The sequence below is a fragment of the Salvelinus sp. IW2-2015 genome, linkage group LG30 (assembly GCF_002910315.2).
Source record: "Salvelinus sp. IW2-2015 linkage group LG30, ASM291031v2, whole genome shotgun sequence".
Lineage (NCBI taxonomy): Eukaryota > Metazoa > Chordata > Actinopteri > Salmoniformes > Salmonidae > Salvelinus > Salvelinus sp. IW2-2015.
The window spans coordinates 20408257-20431071 of NC_036869.1; the positions used below are offsets into that span (position 1 = coordinate 20408257).

The following is a 22815-nucleotide window of genomic DNA, read 5'->3' on the forward strand; positions in this document are numbered from 1 at the left end:
TAGTCAGCATCGAGGGAAATATGAATGGAGCAAAGTACAGAGAGATCCTTAATGAAAACCTGCTCCAGAACGCTCAGTACCTTAGACTGGGGTGAAGGTTCACCTAAGCACACAGCCAAGACAACACAGGAGTGGCTTCGGGACAAGTCTCTGAATGTCCTTGAGTGACCCAGCCAGAGCCCGGACTTGAACCCGATCCAACATCTCTGGAGAGACCTGAAAATAGCTGTGCAGTGACGCTCCCCATCCAACCTGACAGAGCTTGAGAGGATCTGCAGAGAAGAATGGGAGAAACTCCCCAAATACAAGTGTGCCAAGCTTGTAGCATCATACCCAAGAAGACCCGAGGCTGTAATTGCTGTATTCGTTGACCATCTCTTTCTAGTCATGGTTTTAAACGTTTTGAAATCTCACAGTATCAACTTTGCTGTAGCTTTTATGTCTGCTACGTTACTGCAGACATGGTCATCTGAGCCATACGATTGGCCAGCGGTAGGCCTATAGTGCACTTGATTTGCTCTCTGGGCCAGCCGGGAAGGCAGAGTTTTTACCTTCAGACACATGAAATGGTTAAAAATGGCAAKAGTTCGCCTACCAGGCGCACAGGGCAGCTGAATCGGGTGCACCTACCGCCAACAGCCTGTGACAAATAAAACAAAATAGGAATAAAAGGCTTTATCGTTGAGGTTTTTACAGAAATGTTTGGCGATTGACTAGGAATGCCTTGGAGATCGACCGGTTGGTGACCACTGCTCTAGAAAGTTGAGTGAAGTTCAATCTCGTGGTTCTCTCTGCGGCAGTCCCGGGCTACTGTGCGTGCAGCTTAGAGGAAACACTGCTTGTAACCACAGCAGCCCAGGACCTCCACATTTGGCTTCTTCACCWTCTAAAGAGTATTTTTGTCTGTAATAAAGCCCTTTTGTAGGGAAAAACTCATTCTGATTGGCTGGGCCTGGCTCCCCAGTGGGTGGGCCTATGCCCTCCCAGGCACACGCATGGCTGCGCGCGCCCCTGCCCAGTCATGTGAAATCCATAGACTAGAGCCTAATTTATTTATTTAAATTGACTGATTTCCTTATATGAACTGTAACAATGTAAAATCTTTGAAATTGTTTCGTATGTATTTTTGTTCAATATAGTTCACAAAAACTGGCTTCTGAGAGGTCTTGCTTGCGCAGTTTGCGACTTAATATAAACCTAAACACGATTAATCCAATCACGTCCGTCTCACGCAGCCAAGTAATTGCAATCTTTTGGAGTAARTTTTATTACTATGACAAAACACAACATTATCAAAGAGCATTGAAATAATGTGCCAATATTTTGCTTTGCCAACAAAAAATATAAACGTTCCCAGAACGGACCACCAACCAAAATGGCGTCCTTACATGTCAAAGAACCTCCTCATGATTGGCCGATTATAATTTGTTGATCACGTTGATTGGTTGTTGTAACAATCTCTTCTTTTGACAGCTTACTTTCGTGGATCTCATTCTCTTGTGMAGCGCTGAAAGTTGAATGAACAAATAAAGAACGCAGCTAGCCTAAATGTGAGTATGTTTGTAGCTACTTCCACTAATTATTTTKTCACAGTAGTTTTCAATGTATGCCAAAGAAAATGCAAAAATATATGTACGCTGAACGTATACGATATGAGTTCATTAGCCACAACACTTTGGAAAGCTTACTCATTTGAGTTAGCCTAGCCCTTGAGCATGACTCTCAGTTCCTCCACAAGAGCCATTGGGTGAAGGTGTCTTCTGTACGGAGGAGTTTTGATAAGAGCGACGCTCGGTCTGAACATTAACCGCATACGGTACGGTTTAGGAAGTAATAAGGACCTTATCTTTAATATCAGCGATACATATTTTCCTAAAAATAAAACGTTAAATTGGCGCTCATCTTTTTATAGGGTTAGGCCAGGTTCGTGTTCCCACATGGCCATATTTCTATGTTACAGCGGCTCCGAACACCTATGTGTAGAAGGTCGCCAGAAACGTGTTGTCACTGAAAAATACTGTCCACTGCAACTGATAAAGCTGGTTAAAACATTGTGTATTTTGCTTTTGTGAAATTGTTTTGGTGTGATATGAAAAGTGCTTTGTTTTTGGAACCGTATCGTAATTGAGAATCGATTCATGTTTAGATGGAGTATTTGGCTGTTAGAGCCAGTCTACCTCTGCAAATAACAAGGCTCCTTAAGAGTAGGGATGTCAAACTTCCAGGCTGCTGCACAGACACTGGAGGCTTTAGTCTAGAGCAGGGTTTCCCAAACTCGGTCCTGGTGCACGTTTTGGTTTTTGCCCTACACAGCTGATTCCAGGATCAAATTTGGTAAACACTGGTCTAGAGCGCTGAGCTAAATGTTTGAGAGTTTTTTWAAACTCTTAATTGGTTAAATGAGTGAGATATGTCATTGTTGCATTAGTTTGAGTGGGCAACATACTATCACCTTAAATTGACATGTAGAATTATTTTTGCCATATTCTATATTGTGCTAATTTTCTTATTGTGGACAGTTTGTTACTACTTTASACAAGCTTGCATTTTTCACCCTGTAAAATTTGAGTGTAATTACACATCCTTTATACCCCAGATTGGTGATATTAGTATAAAAGTGTATAGCCATCATGATGACATGAGATTGATTGCTTAAAACAGATACATATCTTTGGTTTTGTACTGTTGATTTGTCAGGCGCTGGGATGTGCAGMTATTTGAACGCAGAGTTAAGGCGCTTGCCGCACACCAATACATGAATTCGACTGTCAAGCTATCACTTAAATAGCAGCCAACCGTTGCCACTTCTATCCTATGCTGCGTCGTTATTTGTTTAATTTAACTAACAGAAAAAGTGGTCTGTTCCTTTTCTGTGGTGGCAGCCTCCCAAAATCAATATCCGACATTCCAAAATATAGATAAGCCTTCTACAAGTTCTCATCTAACCAACCCTGTATAGGTTGTTCCAAGTTTCCGTGTGGCCTTTGAATAGTGTTAGTGTAAACAGCGCTACATCCAAAGCGTTTTCCCTCTGTTCTATTGATTTCAGAGTGATATCGAAGTGATTAGCAAACAAAGTGTTGCGTTACACTTACCGCGTTGGCGACCGACTTGATTTAAAATGCTGTGTTCTACAAATTGTCCTCCAACCAATGCTCTACACATTATTCCCAAATTCTGTGGGTTTTGAACTGTTAGTTTTATCAGGACATGCAACCTCGTTTCCCCCCTCTCAAGCAATCGATATCAACGTGATATCGATATGAGTAATTTACAAATAAGTGTTGCTTTTCTGTTTTGGCGACCCCCTCAAAAATCTAAATTCATCACTCCAAAATGTACCTGACTGTCTTCTGCAGGTTGTTCTCTAACCAGTAATGTAAAAAATATCTCCAGTTTCCATGGGGTTTTGACTCCACAAAGGAAGTACTGCATCCTCTAGTTTCATCTGGTCTTGATTATTGTCCAGTCACATGGTCAAGTGCTGCAAAGAAGGACCTAGTTAAGCTGCAGCTGTCCCAGAACAGAGCAGCACGTTTTGCTCTTCACTGTAATCAGATGGCTAATATTAATCATGTGCATGCCAGTCTCTCTTGGTTAAGAGTTGAGGAAAGACTGACTGGGTTCTTCTTGTTTGATAAGAAACATTGTGTAGGAAATTCCAAGTTGTTTGCATAGTCATCTTACGCACAACACTTAATCGGTTAACTTTTGAATGAGTCCAAAAATGTATTGATTTATTTTGATGAAATACCAGAAATCACCAAAACTGGTTTGGTCTACCCATTAAGAGTACATCTTGGGATAGTTAGGCTAGCTAGCTAGCTACACAGCTAACATGAACATAATACAATGCACAACAATACTTATTTCGTAATATAAGAGTTCAGGTGGGCCTTTGCACTTCAGCAAACAAAGGAAAGGAGTGGTGCTCCACAACAAGGACAKAAATCATGAGAATGGCTTACCAAGAAAAACTTCCAAWGGGATTCATTTGAGGTAAGCTCTTGACAAAAAAAGGCAGAGTGGCTTATTTTTGCTCACTAATCCAATGTACAGGATGCAGTAGAGGCTGACGTCTTCCAACCTCAACTTGTTGTGAAGATGGGGCATTGTCTGGATCTCTGTCTCTCATTTTCACCACTGATATGTATATTGTGTTGACAGGATGGCATTAGCAATGGCTGAGGGTACATTTATTGTGAGCTCTGAGAGTGATTCCAGTGGRGAACACACAGGCGGTGAGGAAGGAGAGGGAGCTCCGCTGGCGATAGATGGCTTGTCTGCTGCCCAGCGCGAGGTTCTGGAGCGCTGTCTACACACACTCACCCACGCCAAAAACGACAGCCACACACTCGCTGCACTTCTTCTGGTAAGAGTGTCACCAGTCTACCTTATCTCCGACCCTTAGTAATTCTATTTAATCTGGTATGGTGGGTAACAAAATATTTCACCCTTATATTCTCCATCCTTCACTTTCTGTTCTGTAGATTACACGATTGTGTCCAGCAGGCCAGCTTGACAGTGCGACGCTGCGGCGCATCTTTGAGGCGGTGGGGCTGAGTCTTCCAGCTCGCCTGCTGGTGACTGCGGTCCGGGGGAGTGATGCCTCCGGCTTGCCCCCAGAGGAGCTTCTATCTCTGGGCACAGCTCTGCTGGCTGCCCTCAGCACAGACCCAGACATGGCCGCCCACCCACAGCTCCTTACCACCATCCCTCTACTGCTAGGGCTGCTGGCCGATGGGCCCAAATGGAGCCCGCAGAAACAAGCCCAGCACCAGGCTAGACAAGGGATGGAACCAGACCAGCCAAGCCAGGCTGAAGATGAACAGTCATCACAGAGCACGAACACTACCAAAGAGCCTGTCCAGGACACTGCAGGATTCAAAGCACCATCTCAGGATGCGACGAGCCCTACAGGCTCTGAGGAAGGTACTGCAGAAAATGAAGCTCCAACTTCCCATTCAACAGTCAAACTGGATGAGGCCTTGGCTACGGACTGTTACCAGGTTTTGATTACAGTGTGTGCTTTACCCCGGGGCCCAGATCAGCTCCTGGCCAGGGGTGCTGTCCCAGCTCTTTGTCGGGCTTTGGGGCAGAAACAGACACTGAGCCATGAAAAAGGACTACCCCTTCTTGGTGCCCTGCTCTCAGGCAAAACTAAAGAGAAAGCCTGGAGTAAGCACCCAGCTGAACTCCTCTCTCTCCTGGCCAAAGTCTCCCAAGACTTCTGCCAAGCCACTGGCCTCACCCAGCTCGATATGTGTGCCCTGGTGCCGCAGTTCCTCCCCTCGCCAGGTGGAACACCAAAGGACACTGACCTAACGCCAACTATGGTCAGTCTGTGGGCGGCCCTGAGGCCCATGCTGCAGGCTAAGCTGACCCCAGGTCAATTAGGCCCTGTGTTAGTCCTCTCTGCCTGCCTGTTGGACCTGTGCGGCTGGGAGCCTGTGGGGCCACCTAAGTTCTGTTGCCTGCTGGTGAACCGGGCCTGTGTGGAGGTGAGGATGGGYCTGGAGGAGCCCCCCGATACAGAGCTGAGTCCCCAGCTGCAACAGACACTCACCGCCTGCTACCGCGTCATGGAAGCGGCCATGGAGCAGGCCTGCAGCAGCCAGGGAGTTGCCCAGCAGAGTGATACCCAGCCACAGACTGCCATCACTGGGCTCAGTCTGCAGCAGAGCAGGCAGGTRCTCCGGGTTCTGGAGGAGGCCTTCTCGGCAGTCATCTATCACCTGCAGCAGGTAAGAGAACGAGGCAAAGAAGATGCATTCATACTCATTATACACACCAGCCAGAGTGTCTGTAAGGAAGTGTAGGTGGAGTAAAATTCAAATAATGTTTCCCTCAAGATAACTGTGGTGTGGACAGTACAAAGCACAGACACACAAAATTCACAATAGGGTAAATCCATTTGATTTCAAGCGCTTTTTGACAACATCCCTTTTGATTTAAACATAACTTTCAGTACATTTTTGCCCATGGAAGAAGTGGTCAGGAAGTGACTTTTTTTGGACCTGAATGCCAAAACTTTCAGAAGATAGAGGTGCTCGATGTTGAGCTATTTTGCATTCCCGCCCTACCATTACARGTCTTCATCACTMGAAAAGCTAAACGGTTGAGTTTGATGTCATTTAAAAGCTCACAAAAAGAGTTGTCAAACTATTCTAAAATATCTTGGGAAATGTTGTTTTAATGAAAATGCTTTTACATTTTTAAAAACCTTTTTAATGTTAATTATCAAAATATGGGTGAACTTGATTTATTTTATGTATTTATTTTTTTAATACTCATGTTGTAGCTTAGACTCTGCTTTACAGAATTGTAGGATTTGTGTCAACTGATGGCGGGCACAAAACAAGAACCTCAGATAATGTAAAATAGGGTTTATGCGAATATATATTTTGGGATAATTTACATTTTTACAGTAACTTAAAAAAAAAAAATTGTATTAGATTTTTTGTATTTTGTATTTTTTACCTCTTACACTATATGGATAGGGCTAAATTGAAATGTTTCTTATAGAAGAAATATGGAAAGCATATTCATACCCATGGTAGCAATGAATAGGAAACAGTTTGGAGATTATGGGGAAAGTATTAGACAAAAGGTGAGGGACACAACAGTTCACCTGACACGAGTGAATCCAAACATTACACTGTTGATTTTATGTGCATTTTACTGTCCTTTACCTAATTTCTTTAACAAAATCTGGAAATGCATTCAGTAACGTGATAAGAATATTCTTGGAACATTTGGGATAGGTGCAACCGAAGACATGACAAAGGTTTGAGTGAGAGGTCTAACTGGTGTTTCCAAGTGGCCCCACACCTTAGTGTGCACAGTTCCTAAGTAATTTCAATGCGTTTATATGACTCGAAGAGTCTTCAACTATAAAGTGTTTCTTTTTAGCTCTCCTAGCTGTGCCGTTGAGGAACTAGAGCAAGTACACTTGTAGTTGTTTTGAACACAGCATTGCATCCCCCCCGCCTTTACACAAATACTGTTTACACAATCCAAAAAACGGTCCACAATAAATCTCATTCTGGGTCAGGTGGGCATAATTTGAAAGCTTGTTCTATTTCCAACATGACTAGCTAAATTGTATTTTATAATCTTATAGTATCAGGCTTTCACGAGGCAATTCAGCGAAGCAGATGGTCATTTTGGGGGCGCATGGAATGGGAAGATGAGTGCATTCAGATGCGTGGTCCGCGGCAAATGTTCTTCACAATACAACAAACAGGCTCATTCTGTTCAGGACAACCCATGTCATCTTGTGACTGCACATCAAACTTAGTGATCATAAACGTTGACACTGTATATGACATGAGTTTTATGAGATGGAAATGTGAAGTGCACATTTGGACTCATGGGCGTTTGGCTTGCTTGTATGACTTCAAAGAAATATTTGTTCGAATCCTCAACGTCTCGTTTTTCACAATACATCGAGTCCTCGTCATTTGCAGCATTTCCTTCACTCGGACAACAAAAAATGTGCAAAAGTTGCCAAATTAGCGGGGGGGTTGTGGCCAACTTCTTGTTGCACGCGGTGGTCAAGTTCAGAATGACTGTCAGTCAAAACCCATACAGAGCTGTGGAGCGGAGACCCTGAGCTCTGATACTCATGTATAGCATTTAACTGTACAGCCACTACGTTCCAATTTAGGTGCTTATCAGTCCATTTTCAACCTGTTTACGGGTAGAAGTGCAAAGGGCTATATTTTCCAGTGATGAAGACATGGATGTCTCATGGTATGGTGGGGTATGCAAAATGGGTTAACTTTGAACACGTTTACATTTTGACATTCGCGTCCAAAAAGTCACTTTCTGAGCCTTCCTACAATGGGAAAATATATTGAAGGCTTCGTTCAAATCAAAAGGGGTGCTGTCAAAAAGTGATTGAATTCAAATGGATTTACCCAGTACTGTAGTGTTTAACTTACATCACACTTTCAGCTTTGCTCAAAGAGTACTCCTGTAAGAGAAGGCTAACTCTGATTCTGAAACTAACTTTTTAAGTCTTTTTCTCCAGGTTGATCCGGGTCGTTACGGCGACCCCTTCATTTTCGTCACGTTCCGTTCCCTCTGCGCCTGGCTCGCCGAAGAGACTTCCTGTCTCAAGGAGGAAGTGACTGCCCTCTTGCCCTTTCTGATGGGCTACGCCAGAAGCCATATGCAGGGAGAGAGTCAGGACCAGGGTCTTTCCAATTGGATGTCGGAGATGTCTGTAGGCGACTGCTCACAGGGAGGGGCTTGGACAGGCAAAGATGCTGTAAGGTAGGTTGACTCTGATTCCAGTCCCAATTTGAATTCTTTAAAAAAACTGCTCCTGGTAACTGCATGCTGGGTTTAGTGCAGGTTGTGCTGACAGTCCCAAGCTGTGTGCATTTATCAGGAGTTGACCGCATTTGGGAAACAGGATCTTAAGCCACAGCCTCTCTCCTGCCCCCCCCCCCCCCCACCTCCCCCTCTCTCTCTCTAGGTATCTCCTCCCAGCTCTGTGCCACCTCTCTGCAGAGGACGCCCCAAGAAAGGTGTTACCTGTCTCTTATACACATCTAGATGTGTATAAGAGATCTCTCTAGGTATCTCCTCCCAGCTCTGTGCCACCTCTCTGCAGAGGACGCCCCAAGAAAGGTGTTACTCACCCTGGACACCCCAGGTCTCCTGGTGACATTCCTAACCCAGGGATGGGGTGACCTGCGGGGGAAAGGAGGGGCAGCGCTTGCCCGGGACCCAAGTATGGAGACAGCCTGCTCGGCCCTGCTCAACTTTGCTGTCACGGAGCCGGAGCGAGTCAGGTACAAAATAAACACTACACACAGCGGCCCTTGCAGAGACCCAAATACACACGTATGTGTTGTATAACAAATGTTTTGTAGAGACTGAAATGCACACACGTACGCTATAAAACACACATAGCATAGTTTAATTTACAGATACTGGTGACTAGTTGGGATGGATTTTTATACAGCAAAATGGGGTCGTTTTGTGTTGTTGACTATGAAAGAAATGAAAATGAATCTCCCCCTCAATGGTAAATAGTTCACTAACTGCAAATTCACATTGGGGATGCATAATATTACAATATAACATGTGTGACAAAATCTGTTATTTATGCACAATCTTGTCTCTCAGAAAGGACCCTTGTTTCAGAAGCCTTGAGTCACTGTTGAGTGAAGCACTTCCTGTTCTCCTGCACAAACCCCGCCTCTTGGTCCTGGCTGCCAATCTTTGTACTCTGGGGCTCATGATTGGCAGGCTTAAACTGGCTCCAAAAGGTGAGTTAACATGGCTTTGTTTTTAGATGAGTGAACGGGACAATTTCTGTCTTAATAGAATTGTTTATTTTTGCAATTGTATAAATGTATGCCTAATACATTCCCTCTAAATTCATTGAAGCCTGTCTTTGTATTTCTTCTACCATGTTCCAGCTCCGGTTGAAGCAAACCAGAGGCGGTTCTTCTCCGCAGCCCTGCGGTTCCTCRGTGGTGCCCTGGACTCCAGCTCAGGCCCGGGCCCAGTTAGGGTGAGCCCTGCCTGGGAGGAGTGGTGGGAGGAGGCTGGGGAGCTGTGGAGGCTGGGTCTGCAGGCCCTGGGAGGTTGTGTGAAGGCCCAGCCCTGGATCATCACCCTGGTCAGGGAGGAGGGTTGGCTCAACCACACCCTCGCCATGCTGGGCTCCTGTAGCACCCTGCCTGACCCCCACACCCAGGGGGCACTAGAGGAGGCCCTCTGCGCAGTGGCACTCCAGTGCCCGTCCTGTCGACAGGAGATCGGTGTGCTCCTGAAGAGCAGTGCCAAGGGAGCCTTGGGTAGCATGGGCAGTCTGAGGAAATCCCTTACCACAAACTGAAGCACTTGTGTATTGATCATGAAGATGAGGGCCAAGGGTTTTTCCTGAGCAGACACGTAACATGATCATGAAAAACTTCAGCCTCGAGACTAAGACAAAATGGCTGAATATATCATTGTTTAGTAACAGGCTATATTTGCTTTGTCATACGCTTCCTGATAAACATTTCAGTTGTTTGTAAGATGGTATGACTGTATATAAGCAGTCTGTTACATGTATGAAAGTTAAGAATAAAATCATTATTTTGTTTAAGATTTCATCTTAAGTTTTTTCATTTTGAAGCGGAATGTTCCTTCAACAGAGAAGAGAGATGGTATCCACACTCAAAGCTGTCCTGCTTACTACTGAATTTCAAAACACTTACAGGACGTATGCATAAAACCAATGTTCTTGTTTTCTGAAAGGAGTGATGCAGTTTCTGATCATACATTTTAGACTAATATAATTGGTATAGTAACTATGTGGTACTGTAGTTATTAAAGTGAACCAATATCTTTCCATGTCTCTGCATGTTGCTTTTTCTACCGCTAGATGGCATTCTGACAGCAGTGTGGCATTTTGGGTCAGGATACATTCCAGAATTATGCATGGATACGCGTTGGAAGTTATTTTGAAGACCGTAATATATCAGTGAAACAATAACAAATTCTTTGTTTGGCAGATATCCTCAATCCATAAAACTGAAATGTTTTAACTTTACATTTCAGAGAAAGTAAGTCTTTAGATTTCAACGCTGCATTTTACTTAATTTCTTTCTTACTAAAAGAGTCACTGCATGACGAGGTTTATTTTCCGATACATTTTTGATAGAACCTGCAGGGTCTCAAGTCTGGACATAGTTTTCAAATGATACAGTAGCAAGTAGAGACACCAGTAGCCTGAAGTCTAGTGTACGGTTATAATTCCGTTTTAATTGATATATCTATGGAAACGCTTAAATATAATTATTTGCCTGTAATTAATAAAAATCTAGTCTATACAGTTTGCTTAAAATCTCTTGGTCATGCGTAATAGTATAATTGCACATTACAGTACAATTTAATGCATTCGACTTAATAAACGTGATTGTGTTATCTATTCAAATGTTTCGTTTTGGCATAAAACTCTAACCCTCTTTTTGCCCTTATTTAGCAGCCCTCTTGATTCCGCTCACCTCCCGCCCTCACCCCCCTACTCAAACTTCCGTCCATGTCTCTGTGTGACTCATACAAAACTCCTGCGTCGCTACTCCAACCAACTCACTCATCAGTCTACCTTCAACTCGTCTTAATCCATCCTCCTGTTGCCCGCTATAACCCCCTGTCCAAACGTAACTCCAATCTCTGCAACCCGGCCACCCTTTACAACGTCATCATGCTTTGGAAATCTCGAACGAAGACTGAGCCCTACTGTCAGGTAACAAATTATTTGGCTATGCTTGAATTGATAAACGTTTATAAAACGGCTAATGAATTTTGAAAAATGTTTTCTCTCACGCTATTACTGATCGGGCTAGATAGGGCTTACAATGAATATTTTTTTAATAGTTTTTGTAAAGTGGCAAGAACTAGTGACAGAACTTGTTTGATGTTATAATGGCTTTACGGATCGATGTTGCAAATGTTAACAGTTTTCCAATTTGGGTGCCTGAAATGCTATAGATAACATTCACTCATTGTCATGGTAAGCACAATCAAATTATTCAAAATTATGTAAATATATTTAACACACTTTAAAAGTTGTTTTGAGTTATCTGTATCTCAAAAAGTTGAGCGAGGTGGATAGCGTGCGTAATGCTTTGATTACGCGGCAGTTTAAACAGAAGGCTGGATATTGATTCATATAGACTAATAGGCTATTTGATGCATACTCTGTGCCAAAATCATTTTGGGTTGTCTGGGGTCGAGACCTCTCATTTGGCGTTTAAAACAGGAGGCAAGTAATATGGGATGTTTGGTTAGTTTAATAACTTCGAATCTAAAAAGAAAGTAAAGGTAGGAAAATGATCAAACATACATGTGGGGAAATGTATGATTGTCTGAATGAATATCTCTTTAAGAAAACTGGACCCCCCCCCCCCCCCCACCCCCCCCCTCTTCTGTGGAGCGCGTTCGGAAAACCTATAAGTAGCGCATGCATGGAGAAKATTTAGGACACTTTCTGACAGAAGCATCCGTAACAGCACGTGGTTGAGGATTGAGACATTTCTAAAAGCAAGAAGAAGAAAAGCTTTAGCTATTTCCTGCATGGATCTTGTAGACACATGAAAGTATCTTGGATTATAACTATTTGGTGACATCGATAAAACATCCATATCCTAGACCGTGAATTTGGGTAACCAGACGAGATGTTAGTCCACACATATTCGGCTATGGTGAGTCCCTATAAATTCAATACTACGCGCTAGTCTGCAGACCAGATTAGGTCCGATATGGTCTTGTCATTTTCCATTTCTACAACTTTGTCTTGACTCGAGTGGGCACAGATGTGTGACGTTAACTTCGCACTGGCGGCGCAGCTTTTGTRCTTGTCAGCTGTCCGGATAGATCGGCGGAATGTCGGACCGCATCAAAGTGTCCGTAGAAATATGAATTTAAAGAGAGCCGAGTAAACAAGAATGGCACTTTGAGATGGTAGATAATACTTTTGTGAAAGTACCATTGCGTTTTGCTGTGGTGAGCATAGTGACAATTGAAACTACTAAAGGGGTGTGAAATGTACAAGGCATACATGTTCAGATGGTAACCTATATATTAGTGGTTATTGGTTTAATGTTGGCATTTATTATTTTATACATATTTTAAATGAACTTTTTCCTTTGCTTTTAAATCCCTCATTGTTAGTTTCTAATAATGGACATTGTTCCAACAAAACATAATCGATCGGTGGGACCCAGCTTTAGAAAAATCGATTTTAACCAGGAAGTGCATGCATATGTGAAGGCTACAGGACAGTTGGAGAATATTGTAAAATGATTGCATTGATGATAGTATGTTATTACATAATGTCTCCCAAATTAATTAAGACAAAATGGCTAAAGTTATGTTTAGGCTATATTACTTTACATTTAACTTGAACATATTTGCAATATTTTATAAGCTCCTGTAGTCATAAATGTGTTCACATATTTTATAATATTGGGTATTGTATTTCCTGGGGCAACATGATGCTATTGCGCATTAGATACCTGTCCTTTGTTCTGTTGGGGTTCTCAGTGGCCATGACCTTTGACACTGTCATGCAGCGATGCCAGAGGCACCTGCTGCCTGTCTGCATGCAAATCAAACACTTCGTTTGAGTTATTTGGACATTTAATAATTAAATAGTTGAATTTTAAGCTACATTTGTAATTTTTTTGTGGTCAAGACAGACTAAGTTTTGTACAGATCTATATGCGCTATCGAACTGATTTAAAATCATTTTATTTGTATGTTGTATTTCAATTTCATTGCAGTTCAGTTAATCACAATCGACAACGAATTGTAATGTGCTTAGGCTACTATTTATAGTTTTGCAAAGATTATTTGAATAAATAAAAAAACATTTAATTATAGGCCTGACATTTGGTGCAGTAAATCGATGCATTTGCATGTAATCAAAAAATAGTTTGATTTAGAAGCCTAAGTTACTTTTTTGTATTTAATGCACAGGACCGGGCGGACGGACTGACCGGCTCCTCGCCCAGCGGGCGACTGTCCCAACTCTCCTCGTTGAACCAGGCAGCTTACTCCTCGGCTCCCCCGCTCTGCCACACACCGGCCTCTGACTTCCAACCTCCGTACTTCCCCCCTCCATACCCWCAGTCTTCGCTCTCATACTCACAGAGCCAGGACTCTGCATACTCTCACTTATCGGACCCCTACACCTCCATCAACTCCATCCATCAGCACCAGCAAGCGGCATGGCACTCGCAGAGGTCGCGATCGGACGAGGGGGGGCTATTGTCACAGTCACACCGGGCTTTAAGCCTCGACCACCGTCGGGAGTACCCCGGTGTACCCCGGCTTCTCCACGGACTTGGGGAGGGTGCCGCAGCGCTAGGGGACGGGCCTCTTGGAATGCACATTGGACATCACGGACTGGAGGACATGCAGGTGGGTTTATTTGTGCGTGGACCTTTTTATTATTCCTTCTCCCGTTCACAAACACTATATTGGTCGTGCGTAAAAGTCACCTTCCAGCGCATAGCCTAACCCATGCACCCATTACGTAGATAATTGCTGCATTCGTTTACTGTTTTCTTGTGGAAGAATCTATAAGAACTGGGTGAATAATTGTGTGCATGGCAAGGATTCTCTTTTCTTTTGTTACTGTGACAGTCGTCTTCTTTTGATGCGTATTTTACACACTCGCTTTTTTCTCCCAAAGGCTCCACCTTAGAAAAAGACCGAATTGTAAACGCAATTCATATAACATTTGGTCAAATATTGCATATTTACCAACTGTTCCACTAATACTTGTCTCGAAGTGGCCACCTGTCAAATGAAATGACCTTGCTCTTCGCCCTGATCTTATTGTGAAGAGTATACGCACAGTTTAAACACTTTATTTAGAGACCAATGGCATCTTTTCCCCGTGGCAGTGTAAATAGGCTAGAGACTTGTCTAAGTGGTGATGATTGCGTTGATGGATACATGTAGGCCTAATCATGTTAAACGGAATTGGTCCACTAATTGCAGAGGCTCGCTTGTCTCGTTAGCTTAAAAATTATATTAGTTCAACCTAATCCCCAAAGTGTTGTTATGTTAAATATAGCGGGCAGAGATCAAACAAATAAATCTGAAAGCAACTATCATTTACATTCTTAGACCTTGAAAATATTTTCGTGATATGTTTAACTATATTAGCCTATTTTGTGGACGCAGTTTTTAAATAGATTATTTGGAAAAGCCATTTCTTTCAGGTAAATTGAAATAGACATGGATATTGGAAATATCAACAAAACAGTACGATATCAATAAGATAATAGGCGTATTTATACTATTACCTCATATATAACTAATTTGTTTCTGATTTCAATGACATATTGACAATGTATTAATTGCAGCGGGAAAATTAACAAAATTTATGTTAGTCTCCTGAAAAAATGTACATAATAATATTAAATATTATATGTTGCAATTATTTCCTTCCTGAATAGTTTTGTTGTTCTTTGTGTGTCTAAATTCAAGGCTGACTTATTAGGCCAATAGGCTATCCTCTAACACAGGAAGCAAGTCAACATTTCGTTGGTGGCTTTAGCCGCCATCCATTGAAGTCATAGGGAGAAGTGTTGAACATATTATGGTACGCATGCAATTTAGCAAGAATAATAGTTTAAACGTTGCTATGGATTTATTGAGTAGTCAACCACACACAAGCAGGTGCAGATTCAGATGCATTTGTTCAAAGCATCCTGCATCTCTGACACAATTCGGCGCAACCAATTGATTCCCGTGGTCATTAATACAAAGAAACACTTACTCAAGCGGAAGGCATGGAGTTATCCAGAGCATGTTTGTGTTAAACGCTCTCTCTTGACAGAACCTTTATTTGATTAATGGATTAAATTCGCAAATTTGAGCCCCATATAAATCCCGAGACCAAGAGCATCTCTCTCTGCAGATATTTTTTTTTATCACTCCTCATGACACATGGAGAATAACATAGTAATACCCCACAAATGTCAAACACTTCGAAGTTTAAAATGTTGAAATGTTTGTTGAATTTGTTATAGCGAATTAAATTGGTCAATTTATTTTCGCAGTTCAATGATATCCCCCCTCCCCCTCAAACATGTTTTCAATAAAGTTTATTTGCTGAATAGACAAGTAGGCCTGATCCATCCATATAAAAATATGTAGGTTTAAGATAGATAATTACATAAAGATTTAGTAACTTGAAAATTGGGCACTAAGATGACATTTTTGAAAATGTCCGATGTCCATGAATTCACATCGAAAAGGAGTGCGAACGCAGGGTTTATCTCATGAAGGCTAATCGATTAGCCCCTTGAAAAACATACCCTACTTAGGCCATAGTTTTTTATTTGCAATTTTTAATGTAAAATAAAATGTGTAAAAGAGACATGGAATTGACAAAGTGATTATCATGCCAATAGCCCTCCCACAAGACCCGCCCTCAACTCACAAACACAAAATGTCAGTTCTTTGTCTAGGTTATCATAGAGTGAAGACAATGTTAAGCAGGGCCAACTTTTGTCTTCTTCTTTGTTCTCTGACCACACAACATTGTGTTCACAGCCAATTTCAAGAAATAGTGCAATTCTGTTTACTGCTTTTTCTTCCACCCCGTTCATAGAGATCACATACACTGTAAATGTATAAACTTGGCCTTGAATAAAAGCGTCTGCTAAGTCTCATACACTGTATTATGATAAGGGCCCCACAGTAACCGCCTCAACATAGAATTAACGCCGGCTTCTCATTAAACTGCCCTCTTTTGGGTCTAGTTTCCAACACTGATGCCCTAACAAACCACAATACTCTAGCAAATCTGCCAATCAACTGTTATAATTTTCTTACACTGTGACAAGAGCTAAATTATAGATTGCACTTGGCCCAGACTGGTTTTGAATTGGCTGGTGGGGGTAGTGAATAAATGATCCTGACTGCCCACTGTATCTACCCAACACAGGGAATGGAGGAGGGATCAGCCTTGGGCATCCTGGACCACTCCGTCATTAAGAAAGGTAAGGGAAGCAGAGCTCTGTGTGTGTGTGTGTGTGTGTGTGTGTGTGTGTGTGTGTGTGTGTGTGTGTGTGTGTGTGTGTGTGTGTGTGTGTGTGTGTGTGTGTGGTGTGTGTGTGTGTGTGTGTGTGTGTGTGTGTGTGTGTGTGTGTGTGTGTGTGTGCGGCCACCCTTCCCTATAAACACCAACCACCCCTCCAGCATACACACACACACACACACACCTATAAAATAATTCTGTTTTGCTATTTCATTTGAAGTCAAAAAGTTCTCTACTAATCGGCTGCAGACTTCACCCTAAAGGCAGTCATTCTTAATGAACTGTTCATGGTCATATGAGAGGACGAGGGAGAGAGAGAGCGAGCAGGATTAGAGCAAGGAGAAGAGAAGTGGGGCAAGGAAAAGGGAGGGGAAAGAAGTGATAAAAGAGGAGTTCTGTAGAAATTCACAGCCGTATGATCACTCTAATATTACCAATAGTAAGAACTAGGATTTTTCACAAGACACAGGGGCACGATTAACCAATTCAAGTTGAATTCCAAACAGCTTGAAATACTTAAAATCCAAAGCCGCTTTTGTGACTACACCGGAGACATGACATCTATGCATGAGCGATGCTTAACATTTTGCAACCAACACTCATTTTCAAGAGGAATGACTATCATTCCAGGGATTTGCCGAGGTTGAGAATGTATCAATTACAGCGCGTACTCATGGCCACGGATTTAAGAGCATAGAACAAACTCAAAGCCCACATGAATAAGCGGATCCGAGAGAGAGAGCGAAACAGAACACAGAGAGAGAGACACACACACAGAGAGACCTTAAAGACCTCTACACTGCTCCGCGGCTGGGCCTGGCTGGCTCTGAATGGGGGATAGAGAGAGCTCCCTTCTGTCCGGGAATCTGTGCCGCACAGTGGGGCGTCGCAAAGAGACGCACGCCGCCCACGGAGAGGGAGTGGAGAGAGAACATCACAGCAGCAGCACTAGCACAGCTGACAGTAGGCACATAGATAATAACTCCGGAACAGTATAGCTAGTCACTGGGAGTATGCACTGAGCCAAAGGGATAAGGGGGGAAGAGATGCAGAAACCCACATGCGCACATACACACACACACACAGGGACAGAAGAGGATACTAAGATACCATAGAAACACAGTAATGCACACATAATAACACACACACACGCTCACCTAGGGAAAGGGTTAATTCAATCCTCTCAATTCAGCCTATAGGAGCCACACAGCCTTTAGATCCCAGCCCACAGTCCTGGCATGAGAAAACGTGTGATTAGTGGGCTACATCAGCTAATTTCAAGAAAACAAATGAACGGTTTAAAAGATGATGTAACATTTATTTTTATTTGTACGTCAACATAAATCGTTATTAGGAACTGAATGGCCGTTTAAATTGTAATCATTTTTTCGCATACTCCTCTCAAGTAACTGCGAATATTACCACGATGCTTAGATTTTAACGGCTCAACTGCTTTCTCAGCCACAATGCTGTGATTGGCATTCATAGGGTAGTTCTGCTTTGTCCCCAGTTTCTCCCAGTTTTTAAACCTATAAAGAGGCACCTTCAGTCCTAGCAACATTCAATACTTGAGAAGGAAGGTCTTTAAGCTTAGCAGTCAGAGAAAAGTGACTGTGAAAGTAGTGAGGCGTGAACAAGATCTAAATGAGATGTGTTACTTACAGAAACAGGGAACCCACCTGCTGTGACCAAAACAACAACAGCAATAGTGGTGCCAGAATTAGAGCTGTCAACACATGGGAATACGTGCCACTGAATGTATTATCCATGCAATAAACACATTACTTACGTTACTTGTATATTAGAAAGGATCGTGGAAATATGATTTTTATTTCCCTTAACTCTTTTTCTCCCTTCCTCAATACCCATCTTTCTCTATCATCTCTCTTCCTATCTTGCTACCCCCCCCCTCCTTTTCCACCCTCTCTCTCTCGCTCTCTCTCTCTCGCTCTCTCTCTCGCTCTCTCTCAACAGTTCCCATCCCCTCCAAGCTGAACGGCTCAGCCCTGTCAGCCCTCCACCTCAGTAAGGATGGTCTAGGGATGGGTTCCGTGTCCAACCCAGGGGAGGTGTTCTGCTCTGTCCCCGGCCGTCTCTCCCTCCTCAGCTCCACCTCCAAGTACAAGGTCACCGTGGGGGAGGTGCAGCGACGGCTGGCCCCGCCCGAGTGCCTCAATGCTTCCCTGTTGGGCGGAGTCCTGCGCAGGTGAGAGGGTTGGAGTAAGGGGTGGGGAGAGAGAAACAGTGGAGAGACACACAGCTTCAAGGCTTCACACATGATAATAAATCAAATAAGAAAATTCTGAACAACAGATCTATTCAGGTATTCTGGACAATAGAATACAATATGTGTCACCCCTTGATTGCTTAATGTATCCAGTGGCAAAAGGTCCGCTCCTCCACAGAGAATGTAATAATGCATATATATTTTAAGACATTTTCAATTCCTAAAAAAAAAAAAAGTAACGTACCACATTTCCTGTTCAGTGTTCATACATTAGATTACAGTTGTGCATGTTTCAAATCATTGTCCTTCTATGAAGTMCTTTGGCACCATGTCTAACAAAAACGGAACGCAAAAGCAAAGGACCAAATGAAACCATCAAGTGGCAGCAGTACTAGACTATGGCCATGGGGAGTTTTGTGTGAAAGCAGCCCAGACAGACAAACAGACCTAGGAGTGGGCAGCCAGAGCCAGGGACTAGGCTCAGTAGTTTGTTACGTGGCCACACAGACAGGTCTTAAGCTGCTCTCTCTGGCTCCTCTCTCCTCCCTCAGGGCAAAGTCAAAGAATGGTGGGCGCTGTCTGAGAGAGCGTCTGGAGAAGATTGGGCTCAATCTCCCCGCTGGGCGACGCAAGGCAGCCAACGTCACCCTCCTGACGGCTCTAGTGGAGGGTAAGAGGCCCACAGTAACTTGTACACATACTGACAGACACTCCTGGGTGAGTGAACACAACTCTCTAGGTAGAGGACATATTCCCCAATTATCGCTTAGTCAAATCTCGATTAAAATCTACTGCCACTGTAATTAACTGTTCAACCAAAATGTATTGCACAATTAAATTGAATGAAAATTGGTAATAAATTAATAATAACATAAAAGACCCTGCAGTACCATAAACCAATGGTAAATCCAAACAAGAGCATCACGTAAAAAAAACCCAGAGCTTTTCCTTATTTCCTGCCGAACCTTCACATTGACATCCGGCCATTCACTAGTCTTTTCTATCTCTTCCCAGGTGAGGCGGTCCACCTGGCCCGTGACTTTGGGTACGTGTGTGAGACGGAGTTCCCTGCCAGAGCGACAGCAGAGTATTTGTGTAGGCAGAGTGATCCTGAGCAGCTTCCCACACGACGCAGTATGCTGCTGGCCACCAAGTGAGTGTCTCGTGATCCATGTCTGGGCCTAATACAATCTTACAGTAGATACAGTCTCACTAATACGTAACCATCTCAAGTGTTGCATATACATACAGATATACATAGTTTGCGTGAAGGGCAGACGCCAACTACAAAATATTTTCGGCTTAACTGAAGCAGGCGAAGCTAATTAGGAAATGTGTGTATAGTTTTAATGAGTGTGATTATCGTCCCATTACATTGTTAAATGTTGACCTGAAAATGTTGACGTTGGCATTGAAAAATTCGAACCCTTCTCCTACTTTTTCTCCTCAGGGAGATCTGCAAGGAGTTTGTAGACCTGTTGTCCCAAGACCGCTCTCCTCTGGGGGCGAGTCGTCCCAACCCCTGTCTGGAGCACGGGGTCCAGAGCAACCTCACCCACTTTAGCCTGCTCACCCACGGCTTCGGTACCCCCGCTATCTGCGCCGCCCTCTCCGCCTTCCAGAGCTACCTGGTGGAGGCCATCAAAATGCTGGACAAGGACCACGGMGGTGGRAAGGGCCACCACGAGAAGGAGATGAAGCACCGCAAATAGGTGGACGCCTTCTGACGAGATTGGAGATTTGACGGACTGACTGATTTCCATATTCCATCCTTTCTTAGCCTCCTTTAAGAGGACAAAGACATATTTCTTCCCCAAATTCTTACTGCGGCCCAATCCCTCACAGGGAAGGGCATGGTGATGTTTGTGCTGTATATGTGTCGGCCACTTCACTCAAAGACAGACGCATGGACTTCTTCTGGGCTGCTGGTTTTCTGGGCAGTGTCCATTCCTAACTGCCAATGACATTGTCTGAATGCGTTCTGACCTCACGTCCCTGTATGTCTGTCTGACTGTCAAGATGATACCCCAACCTGCATTKATTGGAARGCCCTCTACTTCCCATAGAGATACAACTATTTATCTCTATGCTTCTTCCATTCAAAATCTGTTTGACTCTCTGGACTTGGACCCACTTTGAAAACATCTCGTCACAAGAGATGAGCCATATCCAGGACAGCCAACTTTCTTAGTTTTGCTCATTCCTCATCTGGACATTGGATACCGTCCAACTCCACCCCATAGGATGGGCAGTTTGTGTACTACGATTTTATGTGGGTGCTGCTGGGTAATTGAGTTCTTGGGGGGGGGGGGGCATGGTGTCACAGGCAGCTATGGGATTTTTTTTGTGGTGAATGGGAGGGTATGTGTGGGTAAATTAAGAAAAAAAAACACATCATTTTGTACTTACTGTGTATGTTTAATATTAATGTTATTACTGTTATTATTGTATTACGGCATAAATGTAATATATTATTAAAGAATAACTGATGCGGAATGTCTGTCTGATGTTTTATCATTCACTGTCGATAATGGTGGAAGGTTGCTTTTCAAGCTTTATTCTAATACGTTAATACCTACAAACCACTGGCCATGAAATAAACCCTTCAAAATATGAATGGTTAAAGTACAATTTCGTGTGAATTTTTAAAATGTTTTTATCTCAAAAATAATTTCTTAAGATATACAATTAAAAATATTTACTAAAACGTTTTTGATAGAGAAAATTTGTTGCCAAGTAAAAAAATGGAATATTCTAAAAAATAAGCAATTCACCACTTATGATTAACCATAGACACACTACCCACCTCCCTTTCTCACATACACAAATTAATAATTACTGATGCGAACGTGCACCCCAGGGGCCACAAAAAATTCAGAGAGCCCATTTACGGCAGAGCGATGAAGTGAAAACGATCCCTCACCATCACAGCGGTAACTGTCACCGTGCCAGGCAGTCGCCAGCCCCACCGTTACCTGGGAGACCACCGCGACACCAGTGCACAACACCGCACCTCAGCTTCCGTCCCTCTCCCCCATCTGTTAAACTACCTCTCTTATCTGCTTGTTCTCTCCATCTCCTTACCTGCCCCCTCCCTCCACATTACCCCAAGTGTCAATTCCCCCATCCTATCTCCTTGTGACCTACCCCTCCCCCTCCTTTCCTATATCTGACACTCAGCAGGGTTGTTCTCCATCTCTCTGTGCCTCCAGGCAAACATATGCTGCTGTTCCCGTCAGATTCCGGTGTGTTTGGGAGAGGAGGGATTGTTTAATGTTTATTAATCACCTGTCTGCGGTATAGGAAGAGAGAGGAGTTGGAGACACACTGGCTTGATGTTCACTATTCTGGCTGTTTTCACATCCGGCTGCATAGCGGTTTCATTTTTCCTGAATGTAGAGGAAAATTGGGACTAAGTGTTGTGACAGCTAGGTAATAGGAGTTTATATGCTATGTATTTATCAAACATAACACTTAAATATAGTGTGCGTAATACAAGCATAATATGTGGTACTTAAATTGGAGTTCCAAGTCTTTTGAAACGACCCACATTTTACTGAGGTACATCACTTAAATAGCAGTAAACAAAAAGCCATATTACAGTGGGGCAAAAAAGTATTTAGTCAGCCACCAATTGTGCAAGTTCTCCCACTTAAAAAGATGAGAGAGGCCTGTAATTTTCATCATAGGTACACTTCAACTATGACAGACAAAATGAGAAAAAAAAATCCAGAAAATCACATTGTAGGATTTTTAATGAATTTATTTGCAAATTATGGTGGAAAATAAGTATTTGGTCAATAACAAAAGTTTATCTCAATACTTTGTTATATTACCTTTTGTTGGCAATGACAGAGGTCAAACGTTTTCTGTAAGTCTTCACAAGGTTTTCACACACTGTTGCTGGTATTTTGGCCCATTCCTCCATGCAGATCTCCTCTAGAGCAGTGATGTTTTGGGGCTGTGCTGGGCAACACGGACTTTCAACTCCCTCCAAAGATTTTCTATGGGGTTGAGATTT

The 22815-nt window shown here is 43.0% G+C and overlaps 2 protein-coding genes across 5 annotated transcripts; both read left to right on the top strand.

Moving 5' to 3' along the window:
- Positions 1-1444: 1444 nt before the first annotated feature.
- ncdn (neurochondrin) lies at positions 1445-10113 on the top strand. Its single transcript, XM_023975012.2, has 7 exons — positions 1445-1550; positions 4168-4372; positions 4491-5744; positions 8036-8280; positions 8589-8804; positions 9142-9284; positions 9438-10113. Coding segments are annotated over exons 1-7 (2487 nt in total). The 5' UTR covers positions 1445-1548; the 3' UTR covers positions 9860-10113.
- A 971-nt stretch (positions 10114-11084) lies between these two features.
- On the top strand, positions 11085-21290 carry LOC111955308 (transcription factor AP-2-epsilon). 4 transcript variants are annotated; one of them, XM_023975505.2, is made up of 7 exons: positions 11085-11254; positions 13489-13944; positions 16475-16529; positions 18542-18773; positions 19346-19464; positions 19809-19947; positions 20245-21290. In XM_023975505.2, exons 1-7 carry the CDS (start codon positions 11213-11215, stop codon positions 20504-20506), a joined length of 1305 nt encoding a protein of 434 aa, XP_023831273.1. In that variant the 5' UTR covers positions 11085-11212; the 3' UTR covers positions 20507-21290. The 4 variants fall into 4 exon arrangements, with proteins under 4 accessions (XP_023831273.1, XP_023831274.1, XP_023831275.1 ...); XM_023975506.2 differs by having other exon boundaries at positions 11086-11254; positions 13489-13932; XM_023975507.2 differs by lacking the exon at positions 11085-11254 and adding an exon at positions 11998-12212.
- The last annotated feature ends 1525 nt before the right edge of the window (positions 21291-22815 follow it).